This window comes from Chlamydotis macqueenii, chromosome 26 (genome assembly GCF_036417535.1).
Source record: "Chlamydotis macqueenii isolate bChlMac1 chromosome 26, bChlMac1.mat, whole genome shotgun sequence".
Classification (NCBI taxonomy): Eukaryota; Metazoa; Chordata; class Aves; order Otidiformes; family Otididae; genus Chlamydotis; species Chlamydotis macqueenii.
In genome coordinates, this window is record NC_141581.1 from 3,367,647 (window position 1) to 3,382,787 (window position 15,141).

At 61.5% G+C, this 15,141-nt stretch overlaps 3 protein-coding genes across 9 annotated transcripts; 2 read left to right on the forward strand and 1 right to left on the reverse strand.

Moving 5' to 3' along the window:
- The first annotated feature begins 16 nt into the window (after positions 1-16).
- Positions 17-3,078, forward strand: LOC147597535 (CTD small phosphatase-like protein 2). Of its 6 annotated transcripts, none has more exons than XM_086767585.1 (7): positions 17-151; positions 1,366-1,450; positions 1,527-1,619; positions 1,908-1,964; positions 2,069-2,148; positions 2,460-2,555; positions 2,682-3,078. In XM_086767585.1, the coding sequence occupies exons 1-7, from the start codon at positions 105-107 to the stop codon at positions 2,848-2,850; spliced, it is 627 nt and encodes a 208-aa protein (XP_086623711.1). In that variant the 5' UTR covers positions 17-104; the 3' UTR covers positions 2,851-3,078. The 6 variants fall into 6 exon arrangements, 5 of the variants coding, with proteins under 5 accessions (XP_086623711.1, XP_086623708.1, XP_086623712.1 ...); XM_086767582.1 differs by lacking the exon at positions 17-151 and adding an exon at positions 603-1,117; XM_086767584.1 differs by lacking the exon at positions 17-151 and adding an exon at positions 1,076-1,117 and having other exon boundaries at positions 1,204-1,450.
- Positions 3,079-4,023: 945 nt separating this feature from the next.
- On the reverse strand, positions 4,024-9,936 carry PCSK4 (proprotein convertase subtilisin/kexin type 4). Its single transcript, XM_086767225.1, has 15 exons — positions 9,751-9,936; positions 9,180-9,284; positions 8,997-9,092; positions 8,709-8,837; positions 7,977-8,053; positions 7,774-7,862; positions 7,105-7,277; positions 6,814-7,026; positions 6,463-6,563; positions 6,002-6,105; positions 5,709-5,826; positions 5,319-5,495; positions 4,911-5,035; positions 4,484-4,603; positions 4,024-4,403 (listed from the first exon to the last, which is right to left on the reverse strand). Exons 1-15 carry the CDS (start codon positions 9,934-9,936, stop codon positions 4,024-4,026), a joined length of 2,193 nt encoding a protein of 730 aa, XP_086623351.1.
- An 83-nt stretch (positions 9,937-10,019) lies between these two features.
- REEP6 (receptor accessory protein 6) lies at positions 10,020-14,857 on the forward strand. Of its 2 annotated transcripts, XM_086767359.1 has the most exons (6): positions 10,020-10,197; positions 13,110-13,203; positions 13,474-13,612; positions 13,949-14,117; positions 14,331-14,398; positions 14,705-14,857. In XM_086767359.1, the coding sequence occupies exons 1-6, from the start codon at positions 10,083-10,085 to the stop codon at positions 14,720-14,722; spliced, it is 603 nt and encodes a 200-aa protein (XP_086623485.1). In that variant the 5' UTR covers positions 10,020-10,082; the 3' UTR covers positions 14,723-14,857. The 2 variants fall into 2 exon arrangements, with proteins under 2 accessions (XP_086623485.1, XP_086623486.1); XM_086767360.1 differs by lacking the exon at positions 14,331-14,398.
- The last annotated feature ends 284 nt before the right edge of the window (positions 14,858-15,141 follow it).

Genomic DNA, 15,141 nt, shown 5'->3' on the forward strand with positions numbered 1-15,141 from the left:
AGCCCGGAGCACCCCTGCTCTCCCCACCCCTGGGTGCCTGGGCAAGTGGGTCCTGTCCCGTGGCTCCATGCTGAGACCCCGCAGCAAGGCAGCCACCCAGCAGCATGTCCCTGTCCCCAAGATGGACACATGCCAAGCTCTGCCTTTCGAGGTCGATGGCTTATCTCTCTTCCGGTGGAGGCGAGCGGGTCTCTCCCCATGCTGGAGTCCCCTTGCCCATAACCCAACCTGCGGGGCCTGCACGGGGACAGGACATGCCCAGGGGTGTGCTGGGCACCTTGGGGTGCATCACCCACTCAGGTGTCCTGGGGTGGCCTTGCACCCACCCAGGGGTGGGTTTGGAGCCAGTCCTGGTGTAAGGCTGAGCTCTCCCAGTTCATTTCACTGGTGACTGTTCCCAAACTGGGTACCAGGCTGGGGCTGCAGCTGCGGTGGGTGCCCTGAGTGGCAGTTGCCAGACCAGGAGGGTCCTTAACGTAATGAGTAACTAATCACCAGGGGCCAGAAATGAGCCGCAGGAGCAGCTGGGGTCTGTACTGGGCTCCCCGGATGGTCCTAGTAATGCCCAGGGAGTGTGGGTGGAGGCACTTTGGGCTGGAAAGGTTCCCTCACCCTATAAATGTGCCCCCTCCCACCCACTATGACTGGTTTGGGGCTGGGGGTTGTTGTTGTCCTTGGGTAGGGTGGGTGGGCTGGCTGCAGTGCCCTTGGAGGGGTCCCCACAGCTCTTTTGGAGCCAGTGATGCCCAGCAGCCCCGGGGCTGGGGCTCTGTGCTGTCACCTTCAGGCTTCCCCTGCTTGGGATGGCCCTGTCTGGCTGTCCCGGCCACGGCGGGTTTGGGGACGGTCACCCCATGCGCAAAGAGATCCTGCAGGGAGAGCTGTGGGGGCCTGGGGCTCTCAGCCACCAAGGCTGGGGCTCGCTAGTGGGCCAAGAGCCGGCAGAGAGAAGAGAACAAGGGTGAGCGTGGCCCGGTGCGTGACTGGGACCCCTGGGCATGTGTCCCATGTCCCTCCTTGGTGCCTGTGACCCCTGGGAAGGGCTGGCTGGCGAAGCTGCATCTCGAAGGGGAGCATCACAGGCTGGCACCTGCTCCCCCCTGTTCCAGGGAAAGGGGTGAGTGTGTGTCCCCCTGGGCAATCCCTGCCTGGGGAAGCGGGGGTTGCTCCAGGCTGTGCTGATGGGACCCCCGTGTCCCACAGAGCCTGTGAGCCCCCTGTTGCAGCCCCGCTATAAGGGTATCCTCTTCTTGGGGCTCCCTGCCGATGAGGGCCAGGACCCTGCTCTCCCTAGGCTGTGAGTATGTGGGAGGGAGTTCCTGCAGCCCCCCCAGCCCTGCTGACCCGCTGCCTTCCTCTGGCCAGGCTGGTCCCCACGGTCCCAGCACCCGGCAGGGGTGGTCTCTGGAAGACCCACAGCATGCTGGAGCACACCCTCATCCTGGAGCTGGTGAGCTGGGGAGGTGCGGGGGGGTGGGGGGGCTGCAGCCCTGGGGTTGGGGTCTGCCCCTGCTCCCTGGCTGCAGGATGGGACCCTGGTCTGCTCCTCCATGCTGGCTGGCCAGTGGTGGGGTGCTGGGGCTACCTTCACTACGACCTTCCAGGGAGATGCCTACGAGGTGGGTGCCTGCGTGCCAGGGTGGGGACAGCGGGGTGCTGGGTCCCTGAGGTGGCACGGCGGGTCTGTGAAGAGCCACAGTGTCCACATGGCCTCTGTGCCTGTGTCCTTCCCTTGTAGCCAGAGAGGAAGCGGGGCCCAGGGGCTGTAATCCCAGGGGAAAGGCGTGGCTGAGGGCCCCCCGGGATCCTGATCAGGGTGCTGATCACACTCTTGGGGTGCACCTTGGTGTCAGGATGTGGGTGCTGGTGGCTTTCTGGGACTGACTGGAGATGCTCTTCCCTTCCAGGTCCACGTGAAGCTGCATCCCCACCAGATCCTGGAGAGCCTTTCCAAGATCTATGAGGTACCTAGAGCCTGGGGTCTGCAGGAAGCTGGCAGGGTGCCACTGTGTCGAGGTTGGGGGAGACTCGGGCATCCTGTGCAGGGACCTTTGCCCGCTCCCCCCAGATTTTCATCTTCACAACAGTGAAGCAGGACTATGCCGAGAAGGTCTTGGATGTGCTGGACCCCAAGAAGAAGCTGATCAGGTGATGGGCTTTGTGAAACCCTGCTGGGGACCTCCTGTGGGGCAGGGACTCGTTCCCACAGGCTCTGCCTTCCTTCCAGGTACTGCTTCTCCCAGCGGGACTGCCTCTGCGCCCGGGGCTTCTACTGGAAGGACCTGACCTGCCTGGGCAGGGACCTGGCTAAGACGGTGGCCCTGGACCACACCATCCAGAGCTTCCCTGCCCAGATACTGGCAGCGCTGGCTCTTGTAGGGGGTGCGATTTGTGTGCCCCAGACCCCCAGAGACCACGATGGCTCCTCCACAGCCAGCGCTGCCCTCCTCTCTCCCCAGGCTGCCAACTGGATCCCAGTACCGAGGTGGGGGGGAGACTCGTGCGACAAGGAACTACTGTGCCTCATTGTGCTGCTGGGGCGGCTCGGCTGGGTGGTGAGGACCATGCAGCTGGGGACAGGGAGGGGACAGGTCCCTGGGGTGCCAGGGCAGGGTGATGTGAGGTCCTCCAGACCCCTCTCCGGGCAGAGCCCTCACCTATCCCCGTGTCGCTCCATGCAGGATGATGTGTGCACTGAGAGCCAGCGGCGGTTCCCGCACCACAGGCTGCCCACGGAGGACTGGGCCAGCATGGATGAAGGGGAGCGGGATGGAGAAACCCCCATGGAGGGGCTGGTGGGGCTCACAATGCCGTGGGGGAAGCCATGCTCCAGTGCGTCCAAGGCCCTAACCCGTCCCGCAGCGCTGGGTGGGTGGTGTTTTGGCAAAGCCGAGGCACCTAGATCCCTCCCTTGGTGCTTGCAACCACGCTCTGCTCTTCTCCCACGGCTGTGAGGTGGGGGTCCCAGCCTGTCCTTGGGGCTGGGGAGGTCCCACTGGGGACAGCCCCTTGCTCTCAGCTGCCTTTTGAGGAAAAGCTCTGCCCCAGCTCCCTCCCTTCAGTGCTCTGTAAGGTCCGGCCAAGGGTTTTCTCACGAGTGATTTATACACTTGGACAAAGGTCTCGCTCTCTTCTGTGACTCCTCAGCTGCACAAACACGCTGTGCTTGGGGACGACACAGCCGGCATGGGGACAAACCACCCGGCCCTGCCATGCCACGGCTGTGTCCCGGGCCAGCGGCTGGGAGGCTGAGTCTGGCACGGTGCCGATGCCCCTGGGAAGGGCCCCAGCTGGCAGCTCTCCCCGTGCCTGTCCCAGCCCTGGCTGGTGTCACGCTGTGTGCCAGGGCGCAGCTGCCACTGTGCTGCTGCCAGCCCAAATGGGACAGTGAGGGCCCGGGGCGTTTGTCCCCACTGCTGCAACGGGGGGAGAGCAGGGCGGCTGTGGGGTGCAGCAGCCCCGGAACCCCTATTTTAAGGACTAAAGGCTGCTGGTAAACAAGAGCCGGGGACTGCACCGTGCTGTGAATCCAGGCTGTCCTCCCCAAGCAGCGGTTTGGAGTCCAGCTGCCTCTCCCCTGCCAAAAGCTATGTGGGCTCATGGCCGAGCTTGTGCTGGAGGAGCTGGCTGTGGTCACCCGGGTGCAGCTGTTTGGAGAGGAGCCACACCTCCTCACAGCCCTCCGCGCCTGGGAAAGGGCACAAGGCTCCCACTTTGTGCTCGGCCACGCAGCCCAGCCCTTCTGGAAATAGCTCCCTCGCAGCAGCGTGCCAGGCTGGGCCCCCCGGCATGGCTCAGGTCCCCTGGGGATGCAGGGGGATGAGCCAGGCAGGGAGGGAAGCCCCCACCCCTATCTCTGCTGGACATGGGGTGGGATCAGCCCAGGCGCGGCTGGAAACGGAAGTCACCCTTCAGAGAGGGTGGTTCAGAAGGCAACAACTAATTTATTTTGGAAGCCAGGCTAGGGCAGCTCTGTCCCAGGCTGGGATCTGGCTTCCTGTGTCCGTGCAGCCCAGGCTGGTGTCACACTGTCCTTCCAGCTCGGTGACAGCAGGTGCTACCTTTCATGCCGCAAAAGGCCACACAGTATGTGACACAGAGGATGGCTGTGAGGATCAGGCTCCCACAGATGAGGGCAGGGACAAAGTCCCTCTGCAGTCCCTCCTCGGAGGGGAAGCCCTGCGGAAGGGAGCAGGAGTGCGTGACCTCGTCAAAGGTGCGGGTGGGGGGACAGGCGGTGCAGTTGCTGGCCAAAGCACCCTGGCATGTGTAGCAGGAGGGGTGGCAGCTGGCACAAACACGGGCTGTGTTTGTGGCGGCAGCTTTCTGGGTACGGCCGTAGTAGCGCGGCGGGCAGTAGGACAGGCAGGAGCGCTGGTAGGCGTACAAAGAACTGCTGCACTCTGCGGAGGGACAGTGGCATGAGCCAGGCTGTAGGAGCACCCGGGGCCCAGAGCGCCATCCCCTCCTGCTCAAAGCTCACCCTCGCACACTCCCTGTGCATCGCGCCTGATGCATTTGTCCAGGGCAGAGGCTGCAAAGCGCCGGGCCGTCATGTCCTCGTCTGTGCCGTGGAGGTGTAGGGTGAAGCTGGTCAGTACACCTGGGGCAGGAGGAACAGGACTCGGTTCTGATGGTAGCTTCATTCCCACCCTCCAGCGTTTGGGATCTGCAAGCTAGTGGAGGTGGGGCTGGAACTTTGGGACTCTGTGGGGGAGAGCTAGCCATGCTCCCTTCCTGGCCAGACAGCCCCTCAAAACAAATGGCCCTGAAGAAAAAGAGGGCTCACACGCCCAGGAGGGGTGGGAAGAGGACAAGCCAACAAATGTTGCTAATGAAAGTAGGGGAAGGAAGAAGAAAGGATGACTGGGCACTGGGTGACCCTTGTGAATGGGTCCCTGAGCACCCACCCGTGTTGTAGGCATCGCCCTTGTTCTCTAGCTGGAGCGTCCAGGTCCCATTCGGGTTCTCATCCCAGAAGTGTGTGGACATGAAGGTCCAGTCCTTGTAGCCCTGCTGGCTGGTGTCATACGGGCTGGAGGAGAGGAGAGCCAGGAGTGACAGGCTGGAGAGGAGGGATGCTGCCCAAGAAGGCCCTCGAGTCGCCCTTTTCCTAGTATAAGGGGGCATTGCCAAGATGTGGCAGGGGCCACACAGGAGTTTTGGGCACTGCAGGGGCCAGAAGCAGCCACTTTGGTGGTATGGGTGAGAGTCTCCTGGCCCTGGGAGAGGCCGCGAGAGGGGGAGTGCCTCAGCCCCCCCACAGCTGGTGAGTCTCACAGCAGCGTGCTCCCTGTGAGCTCGCAGAGTGCCCCTACCGCACAGTCACCAGCGTGGATGTGGTCCCCATCGGGCTGGTCAGAGTGATCACCAGGTCCCCTCTGCGGCTGTAGCTCAGAGAGAGCTGGACCTGGACATGCTCCAGCGAGCGGATGCGCTTGGTCCTCCTGGTGCAGGAGACGTCAGTAGAGATGGTGAGCTTGGAGCCGATGTTCCTATCGAGTACAAGACAGAGGTAAGGGCATCTCTGTCCCCTCCATGGGCATCCTGCCCTCCACCATGACCTCTAAGAACAGCCTGTGGTCACAGCAGAAGCCACTTTCTCGGAAGCAATGCCTGCTCCTGCAACGGGCACAGCATGACTTCGCTACAAGAAAATCCCTGTGTGAGCTCGCACGCGGTCAGACCCAGGCAGTATCATCCCTTACCGGGGCATTGCCGGAGCCTTGACCGAACACCTCCGCTGTGGCCGAGTTCCTGTCCACACCTTGGCCATCTCCACCAGCAGACCAGCGTCCAGGAGCCCGTAGCCGTAGTGGTGGCTCACTGAAAAGCAGATGCCACCCAAGAGAGGGCACATGAGCCCCTCTGTGCTGGGAGAGCACCGGGTGCTCCTGCCCCAGGTCTGGTGACAGGAGTCTGAGGGGCAGTGCGTTCCCCCGCAGACAGAGGAGGGAAGCAGGAGCAGGCACGGCAGGCAGCAACTGAGCCCTGAACTCACCCTTGCGTCCAACCCCATTCACAGCCCAGTCCTCTGCCTGCAGATGAGTGGGCTTGGAGGCCCTGACGACAAGATGCTGCAGGTCACGCCAGGTCAGTGCTGGGCTGGAAGCAAGGAGGACTTGGGAACAGAGGTCTTTGCTTTGGGTTAGCTTTTGAGGGTGAGATTTGCCTCTTCTGATGGGGGTAAGTTAACTGTCTGGGTCCAAGTTGGTTCCCTCACAACTTCCTTCACTGCTGAAATGGGAGCAACAGAGACCTCCAGAGGACAACTCTTCTGTCTCTGGGCTGCTCTCCGCAGTGTGCTGGGAGAAGATGCTGCCCCACTAGAACCCAGGGAGACCTCAGCTCTGCATCCCCTGACCTCTCTGCTAGCAAAGTCTCCCTTCATTGTCCCTGCAGGGTCCTGGTGAGGCACTAGGCCCTCCCTGAGGACTGTCCCGTGGCTGCACTGGCACCTACTTGGCCTCCAGCGCAAGGGCAATCATTCCTGCAGCCAGCGGGGCAGAGGCGGAGGTGCCCGTGTGCTTGTCAGTGCAGCGGTGATGCAGGTCGGTGGTCACCTAGTGGGGAGAGGGAGGTCTCGGCACCGTTGTCCGCTGCTGGAGCATGGGGCAGGACTGGTTGGAGTTGGGCAGCTTCAGTAAATGCTCGCTCCAGGTCCCTTCATGCTTTTAGGGGTCTAAAGCAGACACTTTAACAAAGATCCCCTCTCCCTCCCCAGGTAAGGAGGGCTCGGATAAGCCCACTCTGTGCTGGGAACAAGCATCTGCCTGAGGGTCGCGGCTCCAGTGGAGCTGGCATGGCACTCACAATCTGCACCTTGCTCGTGGTCCTGCTGCTGTAGGTGGTGGTGAAGATGGCAGAGCAGCCCTCACCGTACCAGGGCCTCCGGCCGCCTTCCAAAACGCTGCCCACGGACAAGGTGTAGATGCTGTTGGCATAGCCGTCACAGTTGCAGTTGTCATAGTTGATCCCACCGTTGCCGGAGGCCCAGATGAAGATGGAGCCTAGGCCACCCCGACCCTGGCAGGCAGGAGGCAGAGGAGGTTGAGCAGGGAGTCCTTGCGCCAGTGAGATCCCTGAGGCCAGTGCCACACTTACTTTGGTGACTCCGCTGTAGAAGGCCTCTCTGGCCAGCATGCCTGGCCCGTCCACTGTCTTCCCGTCATCCTGGGGGCCCCAGCTGGCGCTGTAGATGTGGATGTGCTGGGGATGCAAGCTGAGGGATTGAGCCTCCACCATGTCCGTGATGGGACCATCCAGCATCCGCACACCTGCAGAGCCAGGACGAGGAGCAGCCGTGTCCGAGAGGCGGCAGCACTCATGAGGTCACGCCAGCTCTGGGTCAACGGGAGCCTCACACATGCCATGTGAACATAAGGGCTGAGGGGCATCTCGCCAGCCCCCACTTCACCTCCTTGGTTGCCTTGAGCACCATTTCCGCCATGCTGCCCTAAGGAGATCAGGCTCCTGCAGGTCTGTGTGGCTGCCTGTGAGCTGGTTCTCAAAGCTCCTTATTAAGCCCAGCGAGTTCTCCCAGCTTTTAACCCCATTTGCCATGCTTGCTTCCACAGGGGAGCTCGAGCCTGCACCCGTGCTGGTGCTGCCTGCTGGAGCCCTGTGTCATGTTGGAGTTAAACCCCCAGGGAGCACCCAGCAAGCCCCTGGCTCCCCCCCGTAGCAGCCCTGCCTGCGGCCACGTGTTCCCCTTAGGGTGCTGGAGCTGATTTGTGACCCACATCCCACCAGTGCGCCAGAGCAATGGCTCACCTCCGACTTTGGCGTTGTATGCAACCCCTGCTCCACAGATCTGGTTGTTGGCTGCAGCTGCCACTTCTCCTGCACAGCGTGTCCCATGCCTGCGGGGCAGAGTTAGAGCATGAGCCATCCTCTGCAAGGGGTGAAGGGGCCCCGGACAGCTTCAGCCCCTCGAGAGACAAAGCACCCACCACAGGGTGCTGGACAAAACTCACCAATTCTCATCCTCAGCGGTGTATCTGGGCTGGGGATCGGGGTCGTTGCTGTTGAAGTCGTAACTTGCCAGGGGATCCTATTGGAAAAAGAGGCACCGGCATGAGCAAACTGCTTTTTTGTGTGGGTTGTGAGAGCTCAGCACCAGTGCCTGGCTCTTCGCCCTGTGTCTGGCAGCATGGATTGCCCTGCCTGCCCATAAGCTCGCTGCCTGCCCAGTCCCTTCGCACCCAGCAACTGCATCGGGTTAACCTGGAGTGGTTGGAAACGGGGTTTCGCTAAAGGGGTGTGACTTTGCACATCACCGTGCTGCTTAATCGTGCCCAGTGAGAAAGTCCAGCGTGGCGAGTCACCCAAGGGCGAGCCTCGCCAGGCACACAGTTAGAAGAGAGAAACTACAAACCACTGAAACCATAAACAACAACTAAGATTTACCTATCCCTTCCTCTCAGCTCTAAGAGCACGTGAGAGCTTACCAGCTTTACTGGCTTTGCAGCTTGCTGTAATTACTTCTATTTCGGGGGCTTGAGCGTGTACAAGTTCTAACGTTTCCTTGATGTGAAAATTCACTGCAGGAAACACCAAATCTTTTGATCCAGCCACGGAGAGGCTGAGTTCCCACTGCAAAGTCCCATGGGTGGGATGAATGCACCACCTCCCACCCTCCCCTGGAGCAAAACCGCCCTGAAGGAGCTGGTTCCTGCAGCCCGCGCTGTTCAGCCCCTTGTAGTTACATAGTTGGCAGACAGATCCGGGTGGTCCTTCTCGATCCCGTCATCCAGGATGGTCAGCACAACCCCCAGCCCTGTGTACCCTTTGCTCCAAGCAGTGAGGATGTTTAGATCAGGATTGATGTCATTGTTCTGGAAAACGGATTAGATTTGATCAGCCCCAGGGCAGCAGCAGGCTGCGGTGACCTTCAAGGACTCTTCTGCTGCCTCATCGCTGTCAGCATTAGTCCTGTTTATGCATCGGGGAGGTGATTTCCTTGAGGATTAGAAGAGAGAGTGGCAAAATCTTACCATGTACCACTGCTTGTGGAACCAGGGATCTGTTGGCACCACGCTGATGCTTCTCTTCGTACGCCTCTTTACGGTTTGCTGCTCAAACCAGAGGACCTGAGTGGGAAGCGACATTGTTGGTGTCGGGCAGAGCCTGCCCAGCACCGCATGCAGTAGCCTTGGTCCCTGCAACCTCCTCCCTACCTTTGGCTCTTTTCTCAGGCGCATATTCCAGCCCCAGTGTCTGCTTAAGGCTTTCTGCCTGGTGCCACGGTGTTTGAAGTGGTAGTATGGCTCTCCCTCCATCACCTGCAGGCCAAAGAGCTGTTGTAAGAGATTGCTTATAGATGTGTGCCAGCTCGACCCAGGCCCGTAGAGATCAGAAAGACGCATTTAATGGGAGTTGTAGGTGGTAGGACAAGCAACGAGTGTCACTTGGAGAGAAAGCAGGCTGCTGGGGAAGGTTTGTGTGTGCCCTGCAGGTTTCCTTGCTCATCCATGCAGGCACAGAGGCCGTTAGCAACGTGTGTCCCTGCTGCACTCATGCTCTTGTCCACACCTGATGGTTTAAACACCCCAGAGGGAATAATCCAACACCTGGTTTAAAATTAAAGCAGCATTTTGCTCGGGGACAAGTGGTGGGGATGAGTGAGGGGGAACACCGGGTGGGACGAGGGTACGTGGACGGGAAGGTGCTGGGCTCGTCCCGGCCCCGCTTACCCCACCACCCTCCCCACAGCAGTGGGGCGGCCCGCGGGCACCGAGTGGGCAGCACCTGGCCCAGGCAGAGCAGGCCGTGGCGGTGGGCCAGGCGCCCGGCCTCCCGCGGCCCCGCCGCCACCCGCACGGCCCAGCTGCTCAGGTAGACGCGGGGCTCGGCGGAGCCCAGTGGGGCGGTGACCGCCACCACCGCCACCACCATCAGCCCCAGCTCCAGGAACGGCCCCGGCCTCGCCGCCATGGAGGCCGCGGGGGTTGCGCGGGAGTTACCATGGCGACGGCGTCGCCACGGCGACAGCGTGGCCCCGCCCCTCCTGGCTCGGCCCCGTTCGCCGCATCGGCCCGGGACGGCGGGAAGGGACCGGGACAGGGGCGGCAGCCGCAGCCATGGGCACGGTACCGCAGCGCCTGCAGCGCCTCCTCGATCGCCCCGGGCCGCTCGGCGACCTGCTGAGTCGGCTGGAGGCCCGCACCGGCGTCCGGCGGCTCTACCTGGCCTCAGGTGCGACCGGATCCACCCCCACCACCCCGGCCCCTTTCCCCTCCCGCCCCTTCGCTTTGTGGGGGGGGGGGGAGTTTCCGAGGGCCCCTCTTCTTTCCTGGGGTGGCCCGGTAGCCCCTCACCGTGCCTCTGAGCTCTGCAGGGAGGGGAGGGTGTGGGCAGGCCCCCCTCATTTGGGGGTCTGGGAGCTGGGGGCGGTGGCGGTGCCTTCTGTCTATCCTTGCCTTCGGCAGGTGTGAAATCCCACACCTCCACCCGAGGGGAGGTGCAGCCAGAAACCCGTGGGGGCTGCCCGTCGGAGGTCTCACCCTCAAGACCCCTGAGAAGCCCGGGCCTGATGGAGGGGGGTTTCCCCACACCCTGCCAGGCAAGACCCCAAAATGCTGCGGGTGAGACGGGGCACTGGGGACGGGAGTGCCCGTTCCCATGTCCCACGGGCATCGGCTCCCACCCGGCAGGAGGGCGGAGGTCTGGCTGTTCACTGGATCCTGTTTGCTTGTTAATGAGAAACCAACCCGCGTTTCCGCGGGGAGCGGTCTCCTGGCACGACATGACCCCTCTGCCCTTGCTGCAGCGCTGATCTTTGGCCCCCTGCCGCTTTCCACCAATTTATGACTTGCCCATCCACCTTCTCCTAATCGGGATTTTATATAAAACCTCCCAGGAGGGGCTCAGGGTTTCCCAGTTGCCCACGTCCTGCTGGGCGCTTCCCCTGCCTCTCGCCTCCTGGTGCGATTTCCTGGCCCTTTACCTGCTGCAGGGCTTGTTTTCCTGCTCTGAGGGGGAAAGGGGTACATGAACAGGCACACGCCTTTGTGTTTGGATGTGGTGCATGGCGTCGGGCATCTTCCAAAAAAAACCAATCCTGGGGTTTTGGTCGTGCTCAGGTGTGATGGACTTTTGAGGGTAGGGGAAGAGCAGAGGCAGCACTTCCACCAAAGAGCAAAGGTCCTGTGTTCTCAGACCCTGTCCTGGAAAGGAGAAGCTGCCACTAAATTAAAAATACCCAATTTCTCCCTCCCTCTGGCTCTGGAGCAATTCCTAATTTGTGTTTGAACCCAGCAGGGTGGGTTCTGCATCTCTGAAGCCAGTAATGACCCATGGGCTGTGGTTTGGAGGCCAAGGTCAGCCGTGCGGTGGCTTCAGCTGGGTAAAAATCATCCTGGAGGAGGACGGTGTCCCCTTCCCAGGGCACCAGGCTGGTTGTCACGCTGGCTGCTCACCCTCCTCGCCAGGGAAACCTTCTCCCTGTGAGACTGGCAAAGCCTTGCTCTCAAGTGCCGTTGAAAGGATCAGTGCTCTCCCAAATGTCCCCTCCTGTGTGGGGCTGGGGGTGTCAGGGTGAGGGGGGATGGGACAGGCACTCCAGGATGGCTCCATGCCACCCCCCTCAGCAGCTCTTCTTTTTAAGTGAAACCTTTCACTTGTTTTTTTTGCTGTTACATAAATTTCTCTGGGGGCTCAACTTAGCCCGTGAAATCCCTTCTCGGGCTCCGGGGGGAATGACACCCAGCGCTGCCTGAACCTGCCTCCTGGTTTTCCGTGAAAGGAAGTTTGTGATTGCTCCAAAGCCGCATTGCTCCTGCTCATCTCCTGGGAAAGACCCGAAGCCCCGTTCGTGCCTGGAGCTGCGGCTGCCCTGTGCTGGGGCCCAGAGCAAGGCGCAGAAATGCTGCGTTGAGCAGAGTGGGGATAATCCGTCCTCTGAGCCCGAGCAAGGGCTTTCCTCTAATTCACTGGCACAGACAGGTTAAGTCCCGGCTTTCTTGCTTGCTGCAGCGCAAGGCGCTTATGTTGATGGAGAAGTTTGTACGCAGAGCAGGCGAGATGCTGCTGGGCTGTGACAGTAAATGCCCTTGACTCCAGCTCTGCGTGTCCCTGGGCTGCTTTCCTGCCCTCTGCCACTCTGGGGTCTGTGTTTCGGGTGGGTTGGGAGGGAGCTGCTGGGTACCGGCGTCACCCGGCCCTCTGAGCCCACACGTGAGTGAGGGCTCTTCGCTGTAGCTGTGGTTTCAGCAGCAAGGGCTCCTTCCTTGGCTTCCCCCTGCTGCCGGCTCCCCCAGCTCCACTGATCCTGCCTCCTGCAAGCATCTGAGGGCTGGGCAGGCTCCAAACAACCATGGTTCACATTTAATTTTTAACAATGTAATTTAATAACAGGGAAGCAGGATTGGATTGCTGGTTCGCAGGGGGCAGAAGCCTTAATGACCAGTGGCTGCCCAGCACAAGCACGTGCAGGAGATGCATACAGGGAGCAGAAATGAGACACAGGCTCTGGCAAAGAGGCTGCTCTCCGGGTGCTCGGCTCCGCTAGCAAGCCTTGTCCTTGAACAGTTGTTATCAAAATGCCAAATGGCTCTGAGCCCCGCATGCGGAGAAGCAGCTCAGTGCCTTGACTTTGGACCATAGGTGTGTGTGAAGGTCTCCACTTCTGACGTCTTTGCAGCCTTGGCCCGGGTCCAGGCTCGCGACAGGTCAAAAGCACTGCGAGTTTGTTGTGGTGAAGTCCCTTCCAGGCCAGGGAGGGGACAAATGGTGACAGGACCAGGTCATGGCTCCCTCAGAGATGAGCGAGCGCCTGCACTCCACGACAGACTCTACCACACGCCGTGGCTCAGTGCAGCAGTTCATACTGGAATTAACTGGAGGTGGTCGTTATTCCCAACGTGCCAAGATGACCACAGCATCCGCAGGATCGTGGTTCACACGGAACGGGCCCTTCTCCCTTCAGTGGCAGCAGGAACCGCGGCTCTTACGTACAGACAAGCTGACATGCCTGTCCCGTTATTCTGGCATGCACCACTTCTCACTACTGGGATAGAGAAACCTACTCAGTAGACCAAGACGGGGTCTCCCCTCACCATCGCGGTGTCGGCAGGTACGTGACTGTCTTTTCTGTCCCCCGTTGGCAGGTTCTGCAGCGTTCCTGAGCCTGTACCTCGTGTTCGGCTATGGCGCCTCGCTGCTCTGCAACCTCATCGGCTTCGCCTACCCTGCGTACGTCTCGTAAGTACCAGTGCCCCAGCCCAACCTCCCTGCAGCACCTGGAGAGCGTTCCCCGCCCTTAGCTGAGGGTCTTCCTGGTAAATGAACAGGCAGTTATGGTCAAGAAGCTCTTGAGACCTTCCTGAAAATGCTGGGACCTGGCACGGTCCCAGCTTGGGGCAGCAGCACGCAGTAGGCAGGTTTTCTCCAGAGTCTGGAGGACTTGGGAAGGAGGTGCCCACCCTGGCAGCAAGATTGCAGCGGCAGTGCCCTTCCCCTCTCCTGCCGCAGCATCAAAGCCATCGAGAGCTCCAACAAGGAGGATGACACCACGTGGCTGACGTACTGGGTGGTGTATGGTGTCTTCAGCATAGCCGAGTTCTTCTCCGACACCTTCCTCTACTGGTTCCCCTTCTACTACGCCGGGAAGGTAACAGCTTTGCTGGGAACTGCTGGGGCCCCAAGTCCTCTCAACCAACGGCTGAACTGGAGGAACCAAGCGTGGTGCGCTCTGTCCCATTAGCAGGGTGGTGGTGGTGGCTGTGGTGGGGCCACAGTTCATCACAGAGCTCCCTGCACTCAGCTGAGGTCTTGGGACCTCCAGCGAGCTCCAACCTTGGGAAGCTGCCTTTCGGCCAGGCTGGGGGGAACTGGAGCCTCTCAGCTGCTGCTCCATCACTGCCCCCGCCCTTTCTGGGGGCTGCCTTGCTCGGCTCCTGCCCTGCCCCGCCATCTCCCAGCTCTGCAGCATCTCTCCTCCCCGCAGTGCCTGTTCCTGGTGTGGTGCATGGCCCCCGTGTCCTGGAACGGGTCACGGGTGCTCTACCAGAACGTCATCCGGCCCTGCTTCCTCAGGCACCACCAGACCGTGGACAGCGTGCTGGGCAACCTCAGCACGAAAGCCCTGGACGCGGCTTCCAGCATCACCCGAGAAGGTAATGCGGGTGTCCTGGTCCCCGTCGCCCTACTCTGTGTCTGGGGCAGGCGGTTTTCCCTCCAGGGAACATAGCAGCTCCTGTTTTAACTACCGGGCCCCGTGTCCATGGGCCGCGCTTGCGCAGCTGCAGCCCTGTCCCCCTGTGGTGGCAGGAGCCGAGCCTTCCCCTCCTCTGTAATTCTCTCTCTTTTCTTTGCACCTCGCGGTCCAGTCCTGCAGACTCTGGTCAGCAGCAGAGCCCGGCTGGCGGCTGAGGTGGCACCACAGCTCAGCTTGTCTGTACGTAAGAGCCGTGGTTCCTGCTGCCACTGAAGGGAGAAGGGCCCGTTCCGTGTGAACCACGATCCTGCGGATGCTGTGGCCATCTTGGCACTGGCTCACTCTTGCAGACGCCAGCGTGGCTCACGCACAAGCATCCCTTTCCCTCTTGGCGCGGCTAGAGCAGACGATTTCCCTCCTGCTTCTCCATAGCCCAGGCCCCCGAGCCGTCTGTCCTCCCCTTGGCCTCGCTGTCTCCCTCTGTTCCTCGATGCCAGTGCCGAGGTGGGGCTCCCATTCCTAACGCCATCCCCGTCTCTCCCGCAGCCTCCAGAGCAGCCCTGAGCCTGGCGCAAGAAGTGAAGAGCAAGTGAGAGACATCCGGTACCACGACCCAGGGCCGGGGCCCCGCTTGGCTGTCCTGGCCAAGCCTGGCCCGGGCCCCACCGCTGCTGCCCCCAATAAACCCCCCGGACTAACCCCCTCGGTGTTCCCTGAATAACCTCTCCCTCCTTCGTTCTTCCGACAGCCTGCGGCGTGATACCGCGCGGCGCCTTTAAGAGCACGAGCGGGCGGTGCCTTTAAGAGGGGGGCGGGGCCCGGGGAGGGAGGGGCGGGGCCCGGGGAGGGAGGGGCGGGGCCCGGGGAGGGAGGGGCGGGGCCCGGGGACGGAGGGGCGGGGCCCGGGGACGGAGGGGCGGGGCCCGGGGACGGAGGGGCGGGGCCCGGGGAGGGCGGGGCGGGGCCCGGGGAGGGCGGGGCGG

Coding starts and splice junctions, on each gene's coding strand:
- LOC147597535 (XM_086767582.1), top strand. CDS start 999: ATGTGTCCCATGTCCCTCCTTGGTGCCTGTGACCCCTGGGAAGGGCTG. Junction 1,451..1,526: donor ACACCCTCATCCTGGAGCTG/GTGAGCTGGGGA, acceptor CCCTGGCTGCAG/GATGGGACCCTGGTCTGCTC. Junction 2,149..2,459: donor CCCAAGAAGAAGCTGATCAG/GTGATGGGCTTT, acceptor CTCTCTCCCCAG/GCTGCCAACTGGATCCCAGT.
- PCSK4 (XM_086767225.1), bottom strand. CDS start 9,936: ATGGCGGCGAGGCCGGGGCCGTTCCTGGAGCTGGGGCTGATGGTGGTG. Junction 6,564..6,813: donor CCACGAGCAAGGTGCAGATT/GTGAGTGCCATG, acceptor TCTCCCCACTAG/GTGACCACCGACCTGCATCA. Junction 4,604..4,910: donor GGGCGATGCCTACAACACGG/GTGGGTGCTCAG, acceptor CTCCTGCCCCAG/GTGTACTGACCAGCTTCACC.
- REEP6 (XM_086767359.1), top strand. CDS start 10,083: ATGGGCACGGTACCGCAGCGCCTGCAGCGCCTCCTCGATCGCCCCGGG. Junction 10,198..13,109: donor GCGGCTCTACCTGGCCTCAG/GTGCGACCGGAT, acceptor CCCCGTTGGCAG/GTTCTGCAGCGTTCCTGAGC. Junction 13,613..13,948: donor CCTTCTACTACGCCGGGAAG/GTAACAGCTTTG, acceptor TCCTCCCCGCAG/TGCCTGTTCCTGGTGTGGTG.